Raw genomic sequence first — 19,520 nt, 5'->3', positions numbered from 1 at the left:
CTTTAAGGGATTTGTTGATTTCTTCCAATTTTTTGTTTGTATTTTCCTCAATTTCTTTAAGGGAATTTTTCATTTCTACTTTAAAGACCTCTAGCATCTTCATGAAGTTATTTTTAAGGGTGCTTTCTTCTGCTTCTTCTATGTTGTGATGTCCAGGTTTTGCTGTTGTAGAACTACTAGGTTCTGGTGATGCCACATTTTTATGTTGTTGTATGTATTTTTGCACTGGTGTCTACCCATCTCTTTCTCCAATAGGTGCAAGAGGTGCCTGTGTCTGAGTGAGCTGCTATTGGTCCAATCTGTGCTTGCTATGTCTGTATCTCAGGGGATCCCTCTAGGTCCAAACTTAACTCTTAGTCTAATTGGAGCTGTCAGATTCTGTATTTCATGGAGCTGCTCTTGGTCCAATCCTAGCTAGCCGGTTCTGTGGCTCAGGGTGCTGCTCTTATCAGGGCTCTTGGTCCAGTCAGAGCTGGCAGATTCTGTGTCTCAGTAAGCCTCTCTTGGTCCAATGAGAGCTGGTGGATTCCATGTCTCAGGAAGCCACTGTGGTCGTAGGAGGATGGGTATTGGCATAGGGCATGGGTCTTGTAGTTTGCAGGGTCCATTTGGGGGGGAGGGGTTGGTGAGGGAGCCTGCCCTCAGGAGTTTTCCCTGCTGGCCAGCAACTGGGGCAGCGATGGGTGGGAGTTCCCAGGCCTGGTTATGTCCCAGGGCCTGGGTCCTAGAGGCAGGAATCTCTCTAATTAATTTTATAATTTTCCACCTTCTTAAGAAAAAAGTTAAAACAATTTTAAGCAAAAACATAAAAAATAGTTTCTTTTTTTCCTTTCAATTTTAGTTCTCCTTAGCTTTGGTATGATGATTGCTTCTTTCTTTATTGTTAAAAAGCTGGGCATGACGCACACCTATAATCCCAACACATGGTGGGTAAGGCCAGGAGAATCACTTTAAGGTCAGTTTCAGCTACATAATGAGTTCAAAGCCAGTGTACACTACATAAAATCTTGTCTTTAAAAATTAGAATAAGAGGGCTGGAGAGATGGCTCAGAGGTTAAGAGCACTGGCTGCTCTTCCAGAGGTCCTGAGTTCAATTTCCAGCAAACCGTTTATAGTGGGATCTGATGCCCTCTTTTGGCATAAAGTTGTATATGCAGATAGTGCACTCATTCATAAAATAAATAAATCTTTAAAAAACAGGCTAAAACACTGCCTTTAGATAGTTAATAAATTTCCTTTGATTTCCTCATCAAGATAACTGTATTTTTTAAGGTTTTAAGTAACCAAGATTTTCACAGTGAGTTACTATTATTCAGTTCTCATTTTATTGTATGATGAAAGAATGCATCTTGTAAAACTCTTTATTTAAATATTTTTTTTTTTTTTGGTTTTTCGAGACAGGGTTTCTCTGTGTAGCTTTGCGCCTTTCCTGGAACTCGCTTTGGAGACCAGGCTGGCCTCGAACTCACAGAGATCCGCCTGGCTCTGCCTCCCGAGTGCTGGGATTAAAGGCGTGCGCCACCACCGCCCAGCGATTTAAATATTTTTAAGACAGAAAAATATAGCATTGCTTTGAAGAAAATGAAGATTCATACATGTGCATTCAAATTTGTTACTAATATTTATTATATTTTATTGAAATCCTTGTCTTTGCTTATCATCTCTTTTAGATCTCCTCAATAATTAAAAGAAGTTTGAAATTGCCCATTATGGTCTTATTTTTCTCAAGCTCTCCATATATTTGTAATAATTTTGCTACACATATATAGCTCAGTAAATATGGTATTAATATTTTATACCTTCAGAAATACTGCCTTTTACTATTATGTGATAGTCCTCTCTATCCTGTTTAGTCTCTGTAGCTTGTCTTCAGTCTTATATCTCATATTATTAGTTGTTAATTATCTCCCTTACTTCAGTTCCATTCACCAGGTGGTTTTGACTGAAATTTTAGGTGTTTACTATTTGAATTAACATTACTTCTCTTATGATCTTTAGGAATTCCAGTTAATAATGTTATTGTCTTTGCTTGAAAATAAGCATCATTAATTTAATATACTTTATGTTACAAAAGAAAATAATTAAGGATACAAAGAACAATGAAGAGTGTCAATATTTATAACATACATTGAAAAATTAGAATATTTAAATGAACTGGAAGGAATTGTGAGAGAGTAGGAAGAAATTCTACAAAGAATATTGTTGATAGTACATAACAAATAATGTTTTCATTCTAATCACTTAAGAAATCTGCATGTTATAGCTTTCTGACAAATTTGTACCTAACTTGAAAATTATTTTCTAGTTGTTAGTCTTGTCTCTTTCTACTATATATATATGTTTTTGAATAAAAAAAACTTACTCATTAATGGGGCTTTCTCCAAAGGTATGATCTGTTTCATGAAACAAACACAAATTTTACATCATTTCATATGCATATTTTTTAAATTCATTAAAATATTCATTGTAAAAATAGATGATTACAGCTGGGTGTGGTGGCACACACATTTAATCTCAGCACTCAGAGAAGGGAGGCAGAGTCAGGTGAATCTCTAAATTCTAGACCAGTCAAGAACACACAGTAAGACTTTGTCTCAAAAAATATTCTTACTTCCTACAAGTGAGCCATCCAAGTTGTTTGCTGTGACTTTTTCACCTTGCTGTTTGTCTCCAACAGATTTGCAAGCTTGTGAAAATAATGGGAGTTGTAACAAATTATGTGGACAAAATAACCTGAAAATAAGAGAAAAAATAAAAGCATAAACTAAATATGTGTCAGTACAGTAATGCCATTTATGTGTGTACCCATTACAAATGAATAAGACTTCAAATTAAAGGTAAATGAATATAAATAAAGGGATATTTAATTATTCATTAAATAAATTTGATTGAGTACTTGTTACATGACAAAAACTGTACTGGGTGCTGAAGGCATGACAGTGAACAAAATAAATGTTAGAATAAAAAGCTTCCTTCCCATAGTTTTATTGTATTTGAGACAGAAAATAACCAAGAAAAGTATTTTTGTGATGTTAGTGATTAGGGGTAAAGAAAAGGATGTCAAGGAATGGGACATGATATGCTTTTCAAAATTACACATTCATTTATTTTGTGGGGGGATGCTGTGGGATGGTCTGTATGTCAAATGCTCTGATTGGTCAATAAATAAAACACTGATTGGCCAGTGGTCAGGCAGGAAGTATAGGCAGGACTAACAGAGAGGAGAATTGAGAGAACAGGAAGGTGGAAGGAGACATTGCCAGCCACCACCATGACAAGCAGCATGTGAAGACGCTGGTAAGCCATGAGCCACGTGGCAAGGTATAGATTAATAGAAATGGATTAATTTAAGATGTAAGAACAGTTAGCAGAAGCCTGCCATGGCCATACAGTTTGTAAGCAATATAAGTCTCTGTGTTTACTTGGTTGGGTCTGAGTGGCTGTGGGACTGACTAGTGACAGAGATTTGTCCTGACTGTGGGCCAAGCAGGAAAACTCTAGCTAGAAATGGCACCCAACGTGTTGGCAAGAGTTTCCACCTAAAACCTGGGTAAAAAGATTCTAAAATAGAGCTAAAAACAGTTCCTAGTTGTCTCTCTCAAGTTAGCGGCAGCCTGATTGTTTGACCTACTACGGCGGGTTCCTGGCCTTTGCGCTCTACCTGCAGTATGGCGGGAATGAGGCCTCTGCAAGTGGCACATTACGCTGAGTCGTGGATTTAGCCTTTGCTAGTACAAAACAAAAAAGAGATTTCTGGGCTACACATTGCTTTGATAGAAGCATAGACCCACTATTTCTGAGAGTTGATGGCTCCCAGAGCTGGCAGAAAAAGTACCAGCACCATGTTGGGAAGCTGAAGTGGGAGGAGCCAGCAGCCACAGCGCTGCCATTTCAGTCTGAGAATGCTGCAATTTAAAGTGATAGGTTCAAGGTAATATAAAAAAATAAACCACATAAAGATGGCTACCACATAGAGAATCTGGATTATGTTCTCTTTGATATTTGTAATGGAAGAAAAACATTTGATTGCAAAAGCTGTTGAGTTATGCCAAAATGTATATTTTAAAGGTACCTTGACTTCAAAATTTGCATGGGAGGATATGTTGCTTTGGAAAGGAGGCTCTGCTTTTATTTCCACAGAAAGCAAGAGGCTATGGATTTGTTCCAGATTAAGATACATCAGGTTTAACCAGCCAAGACCCCCTGAAAGGTCTCCAATGACACCAAGGCCCAAATGATCCGACATCCAGAACGGTTTCAAGGCAACTGGCTCAAACGATACACCCTCACGGACTACTCCATAATCCTAAAATTTTCTTTGTGTCCCCATAAGATACAGTGCTCCCCTCCATCAGGAAGTAGTAAGAGAAGCTAAGCCCAAATTCCCAAATATACCAAGCTGGCTTTGGAGATTTGTAAAAGTTAAAACCTTCCTTTAAAAAAAAAAAGAAAAGGGAAATTGCTGTGGGATGTTCTGTATGTCAAATGCTCTGACTGGTCAATAAATAAAACACTGATTGGCCAGTGGCCAGGCAGGAAGTATAGGCAGGACTAACAGAGAGGAGAATTGAGAGAACAGGAAGGTGGAAGGAGACACTGCCAGTCACCACCATGACAAGCAGCATGTGAAGACGCTGGTAAGCCATGAGCCACGTGGCAAGGTATAGATTTATAGAAATGGATTAATTTAAGATGTAAGAACAGTTAGCAGAAGCCTGCCATGGCCATACAGTTTGTAAGCAATATAAGTCTCTGTGTTTACTTGGTTGGGTCTGGGTGGCTGTGGGACTGACTGGTGACAGATATTTGTCCTGACTGTGGTCCAAGCAGGAAAACTCTAGCTACAGGGGGAATATATGCATGTGTGCCATGGCACATGTGTGAAGGTCAAAGGACAACTTGAAGGGATTCAGTTCTCTCCTTCTATCACGTGGGCTCTAGAAATTGAACTCAGGGTGTCTGACTTGGTAGCAAGTACCTATAGCCACTGAAACATCTCACCACAGGCTTAGGATGAAATTTGTTTATGGAAATCTGTCCAATAATGAGAGATGTGGTTTGGAATAACTCATTATAATGGTAATTTATCAAGTTGTCTGTGTATTTCTAAGGTTTTTTTTTAGTATATTTAGGTTAATGCATGACATAATTGAATTTTGTATAGGAAAAGCTGAGAGGGGTACTTGTAAGTTAAAGACAAAATATGAGACAGTGAACAACAGAAGGATGATGGGTCATGAGTAAAAGCCTCAAGGAAAGAATATGTATGGTATGAAGAACATAGAGGAAAACACTGTTCCTGGAATTGCAATGATCAAAAGGATCATAAAGGCAACTGTAGAGTGGGTGTGGCTAGATCATTGAGGGACTTTTAAAGTATTCTGGCTTTTATTCTGAGATAATCATCTCAGCCAACTTCATTAAGATGGAGAAGCCATTGGATGGATTTGAATAGAGAATAGATATAATGTAGCCTAATTAGCAAAGTCATTATGCTATATAAAGAATGGCCTGCAGTAAGTATGGGAGAAGCAATAACTCAATAGAATAACTAAAAGAATGTTAGAAGTCTTCTATATAGAGCCAAAAATATGGTTACTAACACAAATTTAGTGTCTCCCACCTCTAGGACCTAGGCCCTGGGAAGCAGTCAGGCCCCAGGAATCAACAACCATCTCTGCCCCAGTTGCTGGCCATCAGGGAAGACTCCTGAGGGCAGGCTCCCCCACCAATACCCACCATCAGACCTTGCAATCTACAAGACCCATGCCCTACTCCAAACAAACCCATCACCCTGCAACCCCAGTGTCTTCCTGAGACACATAATCTGCCAGCTCTCATTGGACCAAGAGATCTCATTGGACAGCAAGCTCTCATTGGACAAAGAGAGGATTCCTGAGACATAGAATCCACCAGCTCTGACCGGACAAAGAGCCCTGATAAGACTGAGAGCAGTACCCTGAGACACAATCAGCCAACTTGGATTGGACCAAGAGCAGCTCCATGAGACACAGAATCTGCTAGCCCTAATTAGACCAAGAGCTACGATTGAATCAATAGTGTCCCCCTGAGACACAGCACAACAAGCACAGACTGAACCAATAGCAGCTTGCGCAAACACAGGCACTTCTTGCATCTATTGGAGGAAGAGATGGAAAGACACCAGTGCGAAAATACATACAAAAACATAAAGAGCAATATGGCATCACCAGAACCTAGTAGTTCTACAACAGCAAAACCTGGACATCACAACATAGAAGAAGCAGAAGAAAGCATCCTTAAAAATAACTTTAAGAAGATGATAGAGGCCTTTAAAGTAGAAATGAAAAATTCCCTTAAAGAAATTGAGGAAAATACAAACAAAAAATTGGAAGAAATCAACAAATCCCTTAAAGAAAGCCAAGAAAACCACGAAAAAGCAATTAAACATGTGAAGGAAACAGTTCAAGACCTGAAAAGTGAAACAGAAACAATGAAGAAGACAAAAACAGAGAGAATGCTGGAAATAGAAAATCTGAGTAAATGAGCAGGAAATAGAGATGCAAGCATAACCAACAGAATACAAGAGATGGAAGAGAGAATCTCTGGTGTAGAGGATACAATAGAGGAAATAGATTTGTCAGTCAAAGAAAACACCAAAGCCAAAAAAGTCATAACACAAAATGTCCAAGAAATCTGGGACACCATGAAAAGGCCAAACCTAAGAATAATAGGGATAGAAGTAGGAGAAGAACACCAACTTAAAGGCACAGAAAATATATTCAACAAAATCATAGAAGAAAACTTTCCCAACTTAAAGAAGGAAATACCTATGAAGATACAAGAAGCTTTTATAGAACACCAAATAGACAAGACCCTCCCAAAGTCCTCTCACCACATAATAATTAAACCACTAAACATACAGAATAAAGAAAGAATATAAAAGCAGCAAAGGAAAAAGGCCAAGTGACTTATAAAGGCAGACCCATTAGAAAAACACCTGACTTCTCAATGGATACTCTGAAAGCCAGAATGTCTGGGACAGATGGAATGCAAACACTAAGAGACCATGGATGCCAACCTAGACTGATATACACAGAAAAACTTTCAATCACCATGGATGGAGTGAACAAGACATTCCAAGACAAAACCAGATTTAAACAATATCTATCCACAAATCCAGCCCTACAGAAAGCACTAGAAGGAAAATTCCAACCTAAGGAATTCAGATACACCCTTGAAAACACAGGCAATAGATAATCCCACACCAAAAAATACCAAAGAAGGAATTAAATACACTACCACCAAAAGATAACAGGAATTAACAATCACTGGTCATTAATATCCATTAGTATCAATGGACTCAATTCACCTACAAAAAGACACAGGCTAACAGAATGGATGTGAAAACAGGATCCATCTTTTGCTGCATACAAGAAACATACCTCAACTTCAAAGACAGACACTGCCTCAGAGTAAAAGACTGGGAAAAGCCTTTCCAGTCAAATGGACTTAAGCAAGCTGGTGTAGCTATCCTAATATCTATCAAAATAGACTTCAAATTAAAATCAATCAAAAGAGATCAGGAAGGACATTATATATACATCATAGGGAAAACGCACCAAGATGAAGTCTCAATTCTGAACATTCATGTCCCAAATACAAGGGCACCCACATTTGTAAAAGAAACATTACTAAAGCTTAAATCACACATCACACCCCACACATTAATACTGGGAGACTTCAACACCCCACTCTCACCAATGGACAGATCTGCCAGACTGAAACTTAACAGAGAACTAAGGGACCTAACAGATATTATGGCTCAAATGGATTTAATAAATTTCTACAGAACATTCCACCCTAACAAAAAAGAATATATGTTCTTCTCAGCACCCCATGGAACCCTATCTAAAATCGACCACATGCTTGGTCACAAAGCAAATCTCAACAGATACAAAAAATTGGAATAACTTCCTGTATCTTATCGGACCACCATGACTTAAAGTTAGATATCAACAACAATGAAAATTACAGAAAGCCTACAAACTCATGGAAACTGAATAATGCTCAACTGAATCACCAAGGTGTCAAGGAAGAAATAAAGAAAGAAATTAAAGACTTCCTAGAATTCAATGAAAATGAATGTACTACATACCCAAACTTATAAGACACTATGAAAGCAGTGCTCAGAGGAAAATTCATAGCACTAAATGCCCACATAAAGAAGTTGGAGAAATCTCACACTAGTGACTTAACAGAACACCCAAAAGCTCTAGAACAAGAAGCAAAGTCACCCAGGAGGAATAAACACCAAGAAATAATCAAATTGAGAGTTTAAACCAATAAAATAGAAACAAAGAGAACAATACAAAGAATCAATGAAACAAAGAGTTGGTTCTTTGAGAAAATCAACAAGATAGACAAGCCCTTATCCAAACTAAACAAAAAGGCAGAGATAGAGCATCCAAATTAACAAAATCAGAAATGAAAAGGGAGATATAACAACAGAAAATGAGGATATCCAGAGAATCCTCAGGTCATACTTCAAAAACCAGTACTCCACAATGTAGCTTGCTACTGTTATTACATCTTAAATTAATCCATTCTATAAATTTCTATAAATCTATACCTTGCCACATGGCTCGTGGCTTACCGGCATCTTCACATGTTGTTTCTCATCTTGGCAGCTGGCAGTGTCTCTCTGACTCAGCCTTCCACTTCCCAGTTTTATTCTCCTCCTTGCCCTGCCTATACTTCCTGCCTGGCCACTGGCCAATCAGTGTTTTATTTATTGACAAATCAGCAACACACTTGACATACAGACCATCCCACAGCACCACAAAATTGGAAAATCTAAAAGAAACGGACAATTTTCTGGATAGGTACCACATACCAAAGTTAAATCAAGACCAGATAAACTATTTAAATAGACCAATAACCCCTAAAGATATAGAAACAGTCATTAATAGTCTCCCAACCAAAGAAAGCCCAGGACCAGATGGTTTCAGCACAGAATTCTACCAGATTTTCAAAGAAGAACTAATACCAATACTCTTCAAATTGTTCCACACAATAGAAACAGGAGAAACCCTACCAAACTCCTTTTATGAGGTTACAGTTACTCTGATACCCAAACCACACAAAGATGCAACAAAGAAAGAGAATTACAGACCAATCTCCCTCATAAACATTGATGCAAAAACACTCAATAAAACATTGGCAAACTGAATCCAAGAACACATCAAAAAAATTTATCCACCATGACCAAGTAGTCTTCATCCCAGGGATGAAAGGATGGTTCAATATACAAAACTCTGTCAATGTAATACACCATATAAACAAACTGAAAGAAAAAAACCACATGATCATCTCATTAGATGCTGAAAAAGCCTGTGACAAAATCCAACACCCTTTCATCATAAACGTCCTGGAGAGATCAGGAATACAAGGAACATACCTAAACATAATAAGGGCAATTTAGAGCAAGCCAACAGCCAACTTCAAATTAAATGGAGAGAAACTCAAAGCAATTCCACTAAAATCAGGAACAAGATAAGGCTGTCTACTTTCTCCATATTTATTCAATATAGTACTTGAAGTTCTAGCTAAAGCAATAAGAAAACAAAAGGAGATCAAGGTGATGAAAATTGGAAAGAAAGAAGTGAAACTTTCCCTATTTGCAGATGATATGATAGTATACATAAGTAACCCCAAAAATTCTACCAGGGAACTCCTACAACTGATAAACACCTTCAGTAATGTGACAAGATACAAGATTAACTCACAAAAATCAGTAGCCTTCCTATACATAAATGATAAATGGGCTGAGAAAGAAATCAGAGAAACATCACCCTTTACAATAGCCACAGATAATAGAAAATACCTTGGGGTAACTCTAAGTAAACTAGTGAAGGACCTGTATGACAAGAACTTTAAGTCTCTGAAGAAAGAAATCAAAGAAGATATCAGAAAATGGAAAGATCTCCTATGCTTATGGATAGGTAGGATTAACATAGTAAGAATGGCAAATTTACCAAAAGCAATCTATAGATTCAATGCAATCCCATCAAAATCCCAACACAATTCTTCACAGACCTGGAAAGAACAATACTCAACTTCATATGGAAAAACAAAAAACCCAGGATAGCTAAAAGAATCCTATACAATAAAGCCACCTCTGGAGGCATCATGATCCCTGACCTCAACCTCTACTATAGAGCTATAGTAATAAAAACAGCTTGGTACTGGCATAAAAACCGATATGTGAACCAATGGAATCGAATTCAAGATCCTGACATTACCCACACACCTATGAACACCTGATTTTTGACCAAGAAGCCAAATTTGTACAATGGAAAAAAGCATCTTCAACAAATGGTGTTGGCATAACTGGATGTCAACTGTAACAAGAATCTTAAAAGTCTTATTAATAAAGACAAACATGGGGCCAGGTATTGGGGTAAATTCTGAAAGATCAGAGAGACAGAAAAAGCCACAGCTAACCTCACCTCACCAACTTCTCAGCTGATCCCGTTTCCCCAGACTGGAAGCCTCTGAATCCTTTTCCAAATGGATCTCAGCTGAACTGCTGCTAAAAGCTTAAAAGCCTAAAAGCCTCTCCTTCCTGGTCCACATACCTTATACTTTTCTGCTTCCTGCCATTACTTCCTGGGATTAAAGGTGTGTGTCACCATGCCTGGCTGTTTCCAGTGTGGCTTTGAACTCAGATTGGATCTCTGCCTCCCAAGTGATAGGATTAAAGGTGTATTGCCACAATTTTCTGGCCTCTATGTCTATCTAGTGGCTGTTCTGTTCTCTGACCCCAGATAAGTTTATTATGATGCACAACGTATTGGGGGACAAAAGATCACCACAGTCAACATGTAAAAGATTGCAAATAGATCCATATCTATCACCATGCCCCAAACTCGTGTCCAAGTGGATAAAAGACCTCAACATAAATCCAGTTACACTAAACCTAATAGAAGAGAAAGTAGGAAGTAGCTTTGAACCTGTTGGCACAGGAGACCACTTCCTAAATATAACACTAGTAGCACAGACACTGAGAGCAATTAATCAATGGGACCTCTTGAAACTGAGAAGCTTTTTTAGGGCAAAGGACATGGTCAATAAGACAAAACGACAGCCTACAGAATGGGAAAAGATCTTCACCAACCCCACATTTGACAGAGGGCTGATCTCCAAAATATATAAAACAAACAATCCAATTAAAAAATGGGCCATAGAGCTAAACAGAGACTTCTCAACAGAAGAATCTGAAATAGCTGAAAGACATCCTTAGTCATCAGGGAAATGCAAATCAAAAGGACTCTGAGATACCATCTTACATCTGTCAGAATGGCTAAGATCAATAGTAATAAAGACAGCTTATGTTGGAGAAGATATGGAGCAAGGGGTACACTCCTCCACTGTTGGTGGGAGTGCAAACTTATACAGCCACATTGGAAATCAGTATGGCAGATTCTCAGAAAATTAGGAATCAATCTTCCTCAAGACCCAGCTATATCACTCTTGGGCACATACCCAAGGCATGCTCAATCATACCACAAGGACACTTGCTCAACTATGTTCATAGCAGCATTATTCATAATAGCCAGAACCTGGAAACAACCTAGATGCTCCTCAACTGAAGAATGGATAAAGAAAATGTGATACATATATACAATGGAGTACTACTCAGCAGTGAAAATGCCATCATGAAATTTGCAGGCAAATGGATGGAACTAGAAAAGATCATCCTGAGTGAGGTAACCTAATCTCAGAAGGACAAAGATGGTATGTACTCACTTATAAGTGGATACTAGATATAAATCAAGGGATAACCAGACTACAACCCACAGCTCCAGAGAAGCTACCTAACAAGGAGGACCCTAAGAGGGATGCATGGATTACCCTGGAAAGGGGAAATAGATGAGATCTTCATGAGTAAACTGGGCATGAGGGGTGGGCAATGGAGGATAGAGGATGTGCGATGAGAACATAAAGGAATGGGACGGTCGAGCTAGAACAGGGAAGGAGTAGGAGAGCAATGAAAGAGATATCTTGATAGAGAGAGGAGCCATTATGGGGTCAGGAAGAATCCTGGTGCTAGGGAAATTCTCAGAAATCCACAAGGACGACCCCAGCTTAGACTACTAGCAATAGTGGCCTACCCCATTAATCAGATTGGTGAATACCCTAACTGTCATCATAGAGCCTTCATCCAGTATCTGATGGAAGCAGATGCAGAGATCCACAGCCAAGTACCAGGCTGAGCTCCAGGAGTTCAGTGGAAGAGAGGGAGGAGGGATTATATGAGCAATGGGGTTCAAGATCATGATGGGAAAATCTACAGAGACAAGCTACTGAACCAAGCTCAAAGGAACTCACGAACTTTAGAGCGACAGCTGTAGAACCTCCATGCGACTGGACTAGGCCATCTGCATACGGGAGACAGTTGTGTAGCTTGGTCTGTTTGAGGGGCCCCTGGCAGTGGGATCAGGATTTATCCCTGGTGCATGAGCTGGCTTTTGGGGGCCCATTACCTATGGTTGAATACCTTGCTCATACTAGATTCAGGGGGGAGGGGCTTGGTCCTGCCTCAACTAAATGTTCCAGGCTTTGCTGACTCCCCATGAGAGCCCTTACCCTTTTGGAGGAGGGGATATTTGGGGGGGTTTGGAGGGTAGTGGGAGGAGTGATGAGTGGAGGATCTGTGGGTGGTATGTAAAATGAATAAAAACAATTTCTTAAATTAAAAAAAACAATTGACATAAAAAAGATATTTATTAGCTTACCTATAAGGAGACAGTATGTCATTTTTCAATTCCAAAGAAGCTAAATGCTGTTTTAGTGCTTCAGTTAAACTGTGTGGTACCTAAAATATTATAAAATATTTGTTCTTTCATATACTTAACAAATCTATAATCTATCTTATACAATGATTAATAAGACAATTCTATAAATATTATTGCTACATGTAAATTCATTATTAAAAACATCATGTTATAAAATCAGAATTTATTTTTAAAAATAATTTATTTTATGTACATTGGTGTTTTGCCTGCAGGTATGTCTGTATGAGGGCATAGGATCTCCTAGAAGAGGAGTTACAGACAGTTATGAGCTGCCCTGTGGGTGCTGAGAATTGAACCCTGGTCCTCTGGAAGAGAAACAGTGCTCTTAAAGACTGAGCCCTCTCTCCAGACCCATAATATCTGATTTTCAAATCAGGCTTTGAAATACTTTTTTAGGGCTCTGTCCCAGACCCCAACATGGGTGGAGATCCCCCTGCTCATAGCTAATAGACATATCAGAGGTGCAGCAGGTGGCAATTAATACTCAGGTGTCAGCCCACTAGAAGTTCAACTCTCTAATGGGAATGTCTTGGTCAAGCAAGTTTTATGAGATTGACTTCAGAGTGTCTTTTGCTTCTGTTGGGCCTTTGGTATCTGATATTATGTATATGGTGTGGTGAATTCTCTACTACCTGTACTGTAATGTGTCTATCTCAATCTTATGGGCATTTATATCTATGGAGTATCTAGAAGATGACTCCTTCTTAAGTTGTATTGCCCATTTGATATCTATAATGTTAGCTTACACAGAGTTTGATAACTAAATATGAATTCAAAGAAATATTACACAAGTCAGGAATTATAAGTACCTGAGAACTGCTTTGTATTATAGCTCAGGCTGACTTAGGAAAATAGTCATATTTTTAGCTACTAAAACAGCTTTTCTACTATTAGCTGATTTAAAGCCTCAAAGTAAGTTCAAATTAGACCAGGTTCCCTGCTAATGGGTTTTAAGGATAGCCAAAAGAACCTGTATAATAAAGCAACCTCTGGAGGCATCATGATCCCTGACCTCAACCTCTACTATAGAGCTACAGTAATAAAAACAGCTTGATATTGGCATAAAAACTGACATGTGGACCAATGGAATCGAATTCAAGATCCTGACATTAACCCATACACCTATGAATACCTGATTTTTGACAAAAAAGCCAAAACTGTACAATGGAAAATAGAAAGCATCTTCAACAAATGGTGCTGGCATAACTGGATGTCAACATGTAAAAGATTGCAAATAGATTCATATCTATCACCATGCACAAGACCCAAATCCAAGTGGACCAAAGAACTCAACATAAATTCAGTTACACTGAACTTGACAGAAGCGAAAGTAGGGAGTAGCCTAGAACGTATTGGCACTGGAGACCACTTCCTAAATATATCATCAGTAGCATAGACACTGAGAGCAACAATTAATCAATGGGACCTCCTGAAACTTAGAAGCTTCTGTAAGGCAAAGTACACTGTAAATAAGACAAAACAACAGCCTACAAAATGGGAAAAGATCTTCACCAATCCCACATCTGACAGAGGGCTGATCTCCAAAATATATAAAGAAATCAAGAAACATAAAACATAGACATAAAAATAGCAAACAATCCAATTTAAAAATGGGCTATCGATGTAAATATAAAATTCTCAACAGAAGAATCCCAAATGGCTGAAAGCCATTTAAGGAATTGCTCAGCATCCTTAGTCATCAGGGAAATGCAAATCAAAATGACTCTGAGATACCATCTTACACCTGTCAGAATGGCTATGATAAAAAACACTGAAGACAGCTTATGTTGGAGAGGATGTGGAACAAGGGGAACACTCCTCCACTGTTGGTGGGAATGCAAACTTTTACAGCCACTTTGGAAATCAGTATGGAAGTTTCTCAGAAAATTAGGAATCAATCTACCTTAAGACCTAATGATACCACTCTTGGGCATATACCCAAGGGATGCTCAATCATATCATAAGTACACTTGCTCAACTATGTTCATAGCAGCATTGTTTGTAATAACAAGAACCTGGAAACAACCTAGATGGCCCTCAACCGAAAAATGGATGAAATGTGGTACATATACACAATGGAGTACTACTCAGCTGTAAAAAACAAACAAACAAACAAAAAACCAATGCCATCATGAAATTTGCAGGCAAATGGATGGAACTAGAAAAAATTATCCTGAGTGAGGTAATCCAGACTCGGACAGACAAACATGGTATGTACTCACTCATAAGTGGATACTAGATGTAAAGAAAAGGATAATCTACACAACCCACAGCTCCAGAGAAGCTAGGTAACAAGGTAACAAGGAGGACCCTAAAAGGGATGTACAGATTGCCTTGGGAAGTGGAAACAGAGGAGATCCCAACGAGCAAACTGGGGATGGGGGGGGCAATAGAGGGTAGGAAATGGGGGATGAGAACATGAGGGAATGGGATGATTGAGCTGGGGGGGGGACAGAGTGGGAGCGCAATGAAAGAGATATCTTGATAGAGGGAGACATTATGGGATAAGGGAGAAACCTGATGCTAGGGAAATGCTCAGAAATCCACAAGGATGACCCCAGCATAGACTACTAGCCACAGTGGTGAAGGTGCCTAAACTGGCACATCCTGGTAATCAGATTGGTGAATACCCTGTCATCATAGAGCCTTCATCCAGTAACTGATGGAAGCAGATGCAGAGATCCATAACCATTCACCAGGCTGAGCTCCAGGAGTCCAGTGGAAGAGAGGGAAGAGGGATTATATGAGCAAGGGGTTGGGGGTCAAGATCATGATAGGGGAAATCTACAGAGACAACTAAACCAAGCTCAAAGGAACTTACGAACTTTAGAGTTACAGCTGTGGAACCTGCATGGGACTGGACTAGACCCTTTGCATACAGGAGACAGTTGTGTAGCTGTGTCAGTCTGAGGAGTCCCTGGCAGTGGGATCAGTATCTATCCTTGGTGCATGAGCCGGCTTTCTGGATCCCATTACCTATGTTGGGACACCTTGCTCACTCCTGATAAATTGGGGAGGGGCTTGGTCCTGCCCCAACTGAATGTACCAGGCTTAACTGTCCCCCATGGGAGAACTTACCCTGTTAGAGGAGGGAATAAAGGGAGGGGAAAGGCAGAGGGGAGAAGCAGGAGGAGGGATGTGAGAGGGATCTGTGGTTTGTATGTAAAATGAATTTTAAAAAACTTCTCAGGACCTGAAAATGGAAATAGAAGCAATAAAGAAAACACAAATTGGAAATTCTGGAAGTGAAAAATCTAGGTAAGCAAATAGGAACTACAGAGACAAGTTTCACCATCAGATTACAAGAGATAGAAGAAAGAATCTCAGGTGTTGAAGATACAATAGAAGGAATAGATATATGAGTCAAAGAAAATGTTAAATCTAAAAAAATTCCTAGCACAAAACATTCAGGAAATCTGGAACAATATAAAAAGACAAAACTTAAGAATAATGGGAATAGAGGAAAGAGAAGAATCCAAATTCAAAGTGATTTTTCTTTTCAACAAAATCATAGAATAAAAATTTTCTAATCTTAAGGAGATGCCTATAAAGATACAAGAAGCATACAGGACACCAAATATATTAGACCAGAGAAGAAAGTCCCCTCATCACACAATAATCAAAACACTAAACATGCAGAACAAAGAAATAATATTAAAAGCTGCATGGGAAAAGGCCAAGTAACATATAAAGGCAGACCTAGAATTACATCTGACTTCTTAATGAAGACTTTAAAAGCCAGAAGGGCCTGGACAGATGTGTTTCACACTTTAAGAGACCACAGATGCCAATCCACTTTACTATACTCAGCAAAACTTTCAGTCACTATAGATGGAGAAAACAATATCTATCTACAAATCCATCCCTACTGAAGGTACTAAAAAGAAAACTACAACGCAAGAAGGTTAACTATTCCATAAAAACATGGGAAATAAATAATCTCACACCAGCAAAACAAAAAGAAGGGAAACACACACACACACACACACACACACACACACACACACACACACACACACACACACATCATCATCATCATCATCACCACCACCACCACCACCACCACCACCATCACCACGAACAACAACAACAACAACAACAACAACAACGAAGTAACAGGAGTTAACAATCAATTGTGATGATATTTTATTTGTGCTTTAACAAATAAAACTTATCTGGGGATTAGAGGACAGAGCCAGCCACTAGATTAAACACTGAGGCAAGACAAGGATCATACCCTTAATCCTATTACTTGGGAGGCAGAGATCCAGATGGATCTCTGTGAGTTCAAGGTTACACTGGGAACAGAGCCAGGCATGGTGGGACACACCTTTAATCCCAGCACTTGAGATCTCATGCCTTTAATCCCAGGAAATGTCATGGCTGAGTGGAGAATGGTATATAAGGCATGAGGAGACAGGAACTAAGCAGCAGTTCAACTGAGACCCTCAGGGTTGAGGACTCAGAGGCTTTCAGTCAGAGAATTCATGGAAACAGGATCGGCTGAGGAGTTGGCAAGGTGAGGTTGGCTGTGGCTTGTTCTGCTTCTCTGATCTTTCAGCTTTCACTCCAATATCTGGCTCTGAGTTTTCTATTAATAAAACCATTTAGCAATTCGTGTTACAATCAATGGTCATTGATATGCCTCAATATGAATGAACTCAATTCCCCAATAAAAAGGTACAAGCTAACAGAATAGATACAAAAACAGGATCCATTCTTATGCTGCGTACAAGAAACACACCTCAAAATCAAAGATAGATATTACCTCAGAGTAAAGGGTTGGAAAAAAATTTTCCAAGCAAATGGACCTAAGAAGGAAGCTGATGTAGCCATTCAAATATCTAACAAAGTAGACTTCAAACCAAAATTAATCAAAAGAGACAGGGAAGGACACTCTATACTCAACAAAGGAAAATCCACCAAAATGATGTTTCAATTCTTAAAATCTATTCCCCAAATGCAAGGGCACTCACATATGTAAAAGAAACATTACTAAAGTTTAAGGCACACATCAACCTTCACACATCGGTAGTTGGAGACTTCAATACCCCACTCTAACCAATAAACAGGTTATCCAGACATAAACTAAACAGAGAAACACTGGAGCTAATAAACATTATAAACCAAATGGACCTAACAGATATCTATAGAATATTTCACCCAAACATGGAAGAATATACCTTCTTCTCAGCACCTCACAGAACTTATTCCAAAATTGACCACATACTTGGCCACAAAGCAAGTCTCAACAGATACAAGAAAATTGGAATAACCCCCTTCATCCTATCAGACCACTACAGGTTAAAGCTGGATTTCAACAACAATAGAAACAAAAGAAAGCTTACAAACTCATATAAACTGAACAACTCTCAACTGATAAAAACTGTGTCAAGACAGAAATAAAGAAATAAAAGACTTTCTAGAATTCAATGAAAATAAATATATAACATATCCAAACTTATGGAACACAATGAAAGCAGTGCTAAGAGGAAAGTTCATAGCACTAAGTGCCTTCATAAAATAATTGGAGAGATTTAATACTAGCAACTTAACAACACACCTGAAAGCTCTAGAACGAAAAGAAGTAAGCACACCAAAGAGGAGTAGATGGCAGGAAATATCAAAGTCAGGGCTGAAATCAAGAAATAGAAACAAAGAGAACAATACAAAGAATCAATGAAACAAAGTTGGTTCTTTGAGAAAATCAACAAAATAGACAAACCTTTATCCAAGCTAAGTGAAAGACACAGAGAATATCTAAATTAACAAAATCAGAAATTTAAAAGGGGATTATAATAACAAACACCAAGGAAATCCAAAGAATCATTAGATAATACTTAAAAAGCCCATACTCCACAAAATTGGAAAATCTAGAAGAAATGGATAATTTTCTCAATAGAAACCAAAGTTTAATCAAGATCAGATAAGCAATTTAAAAAGACCTATAATCCCTAAGGAAATAGAAGCAGTCTTTAAAAGTCTCCCAACTAAAAAAATACCATGGTCAAACTGTTTTAGCACAGATTTCCACCAGACTTTCAAAGAACTAAAACCAATACCCCTCAAATTATTCCACAAAATAGAAACAAAAGGAACATTGCCAAATTTATTTTAAGCAGCCACAGTCACCCTGATACCCAACCACACAAAGATTCAACAAAGAAAGAGAATTACAGACCATTTTTTCCTATGAAAATAGAAAAATACTCAACAAAATACTGGCAAGCAGAATCCAATAAGACATCAAAATGATCATCCACCATGACCAAATAGGTTTCATCCCAAAGAAGCAAGGATGGTTTGACATATGAAAATCAGTCGATGTAATTCATCACTTAAAAAACCTGAAAAAATACATAATCATCTTATTAGATGCTAAAAAAGCCTTTAACAAAATCCAACACCCCTTCATGATAAAAGTCTGGTCAAGATCAGGGATACAAGTTGTACACTGTGAAGATGAATTTTTGCCAAGTGCCTTCTTATTGGTTTAATAAATAGCTGAATGTCCAATAGCTAAGCAGTAAGAGGTTAGGTGGGACTTCAGGGCAGAGGGAAAAGAAGAGGAGATGAATCTAGGTGGGGGAGAGATGCTAGAGGAGATGGAGAGAAAGAAGGACATGCAGGAGAAGAGGTAAAAGCTATGAACCACATGGCAGCATGTAGATTAATAGAAAT

At 38.6% G+C, this 19,520-nt stretch overlaps 1 protein-coding gene across 6 annotated transcripts in view; it reads right to left on the bottom strand.

Annotated features, from left to right (window-relative positions):
- Brcc3 (BRCA1/BRCA2-containing complex subunit 3) overlaps positions 1-19,520 on the bottom strand; it is a 117,852-nt gene that overhangs the window by 20,815 nt on the left and 77,517 nt on the right. For 5 of the 6 annotated variants that reach the window (XR_008219383.1, XR_008219392.1, XM_052742800.1 and 2 more), the window contains exons 9-11: positions 12,780-12,859; positions 2,612-2,733; positions 2,363-2,393 (exon numbers count right to left, since the gene is read on the bottom strand). The exons of the other annotated variant lie outside the window; for it this stretch is intronic. Coding sequence is in view for 3 of the 5 variants with exons in the window: in XM_052742800.1 (XP_052598760.1) it covers positions 2,363-2,393; positions 2,612-2,733; positions 12,780-12,859 (233 nt within the window). In the remaining 2 variants the exon portion in view is untranslated. The remainder of the gene's footprint in view (positions 1-2,362; positions 2,394-2,611; positions 2,734-12,779; positions 12,860-19,520) is intronic. 6 annotated transcript variants of the gene reach the window in all.

Source organism: Peromyscus californicus, unplaced genomic scaffold, assembly GCF_007827085.1.
Source record: "Peromyscus californicus insignis strain IS unplaced genomic scaffold, ASM782708v3 Scaffold_10__1_contigs__length_136768540, whole genome shotgun sequence".
In the NCBI taxonomy this organism is placed as follows: Eukaryota; Metazoa; Chordata; class Mammalia; order Rodentia; family Cricetidae; genus Peromyscus; species Peromyscus californicus.
This window is presented reverse-complemented; position numbering and strand designations above follow the sequence as displayed.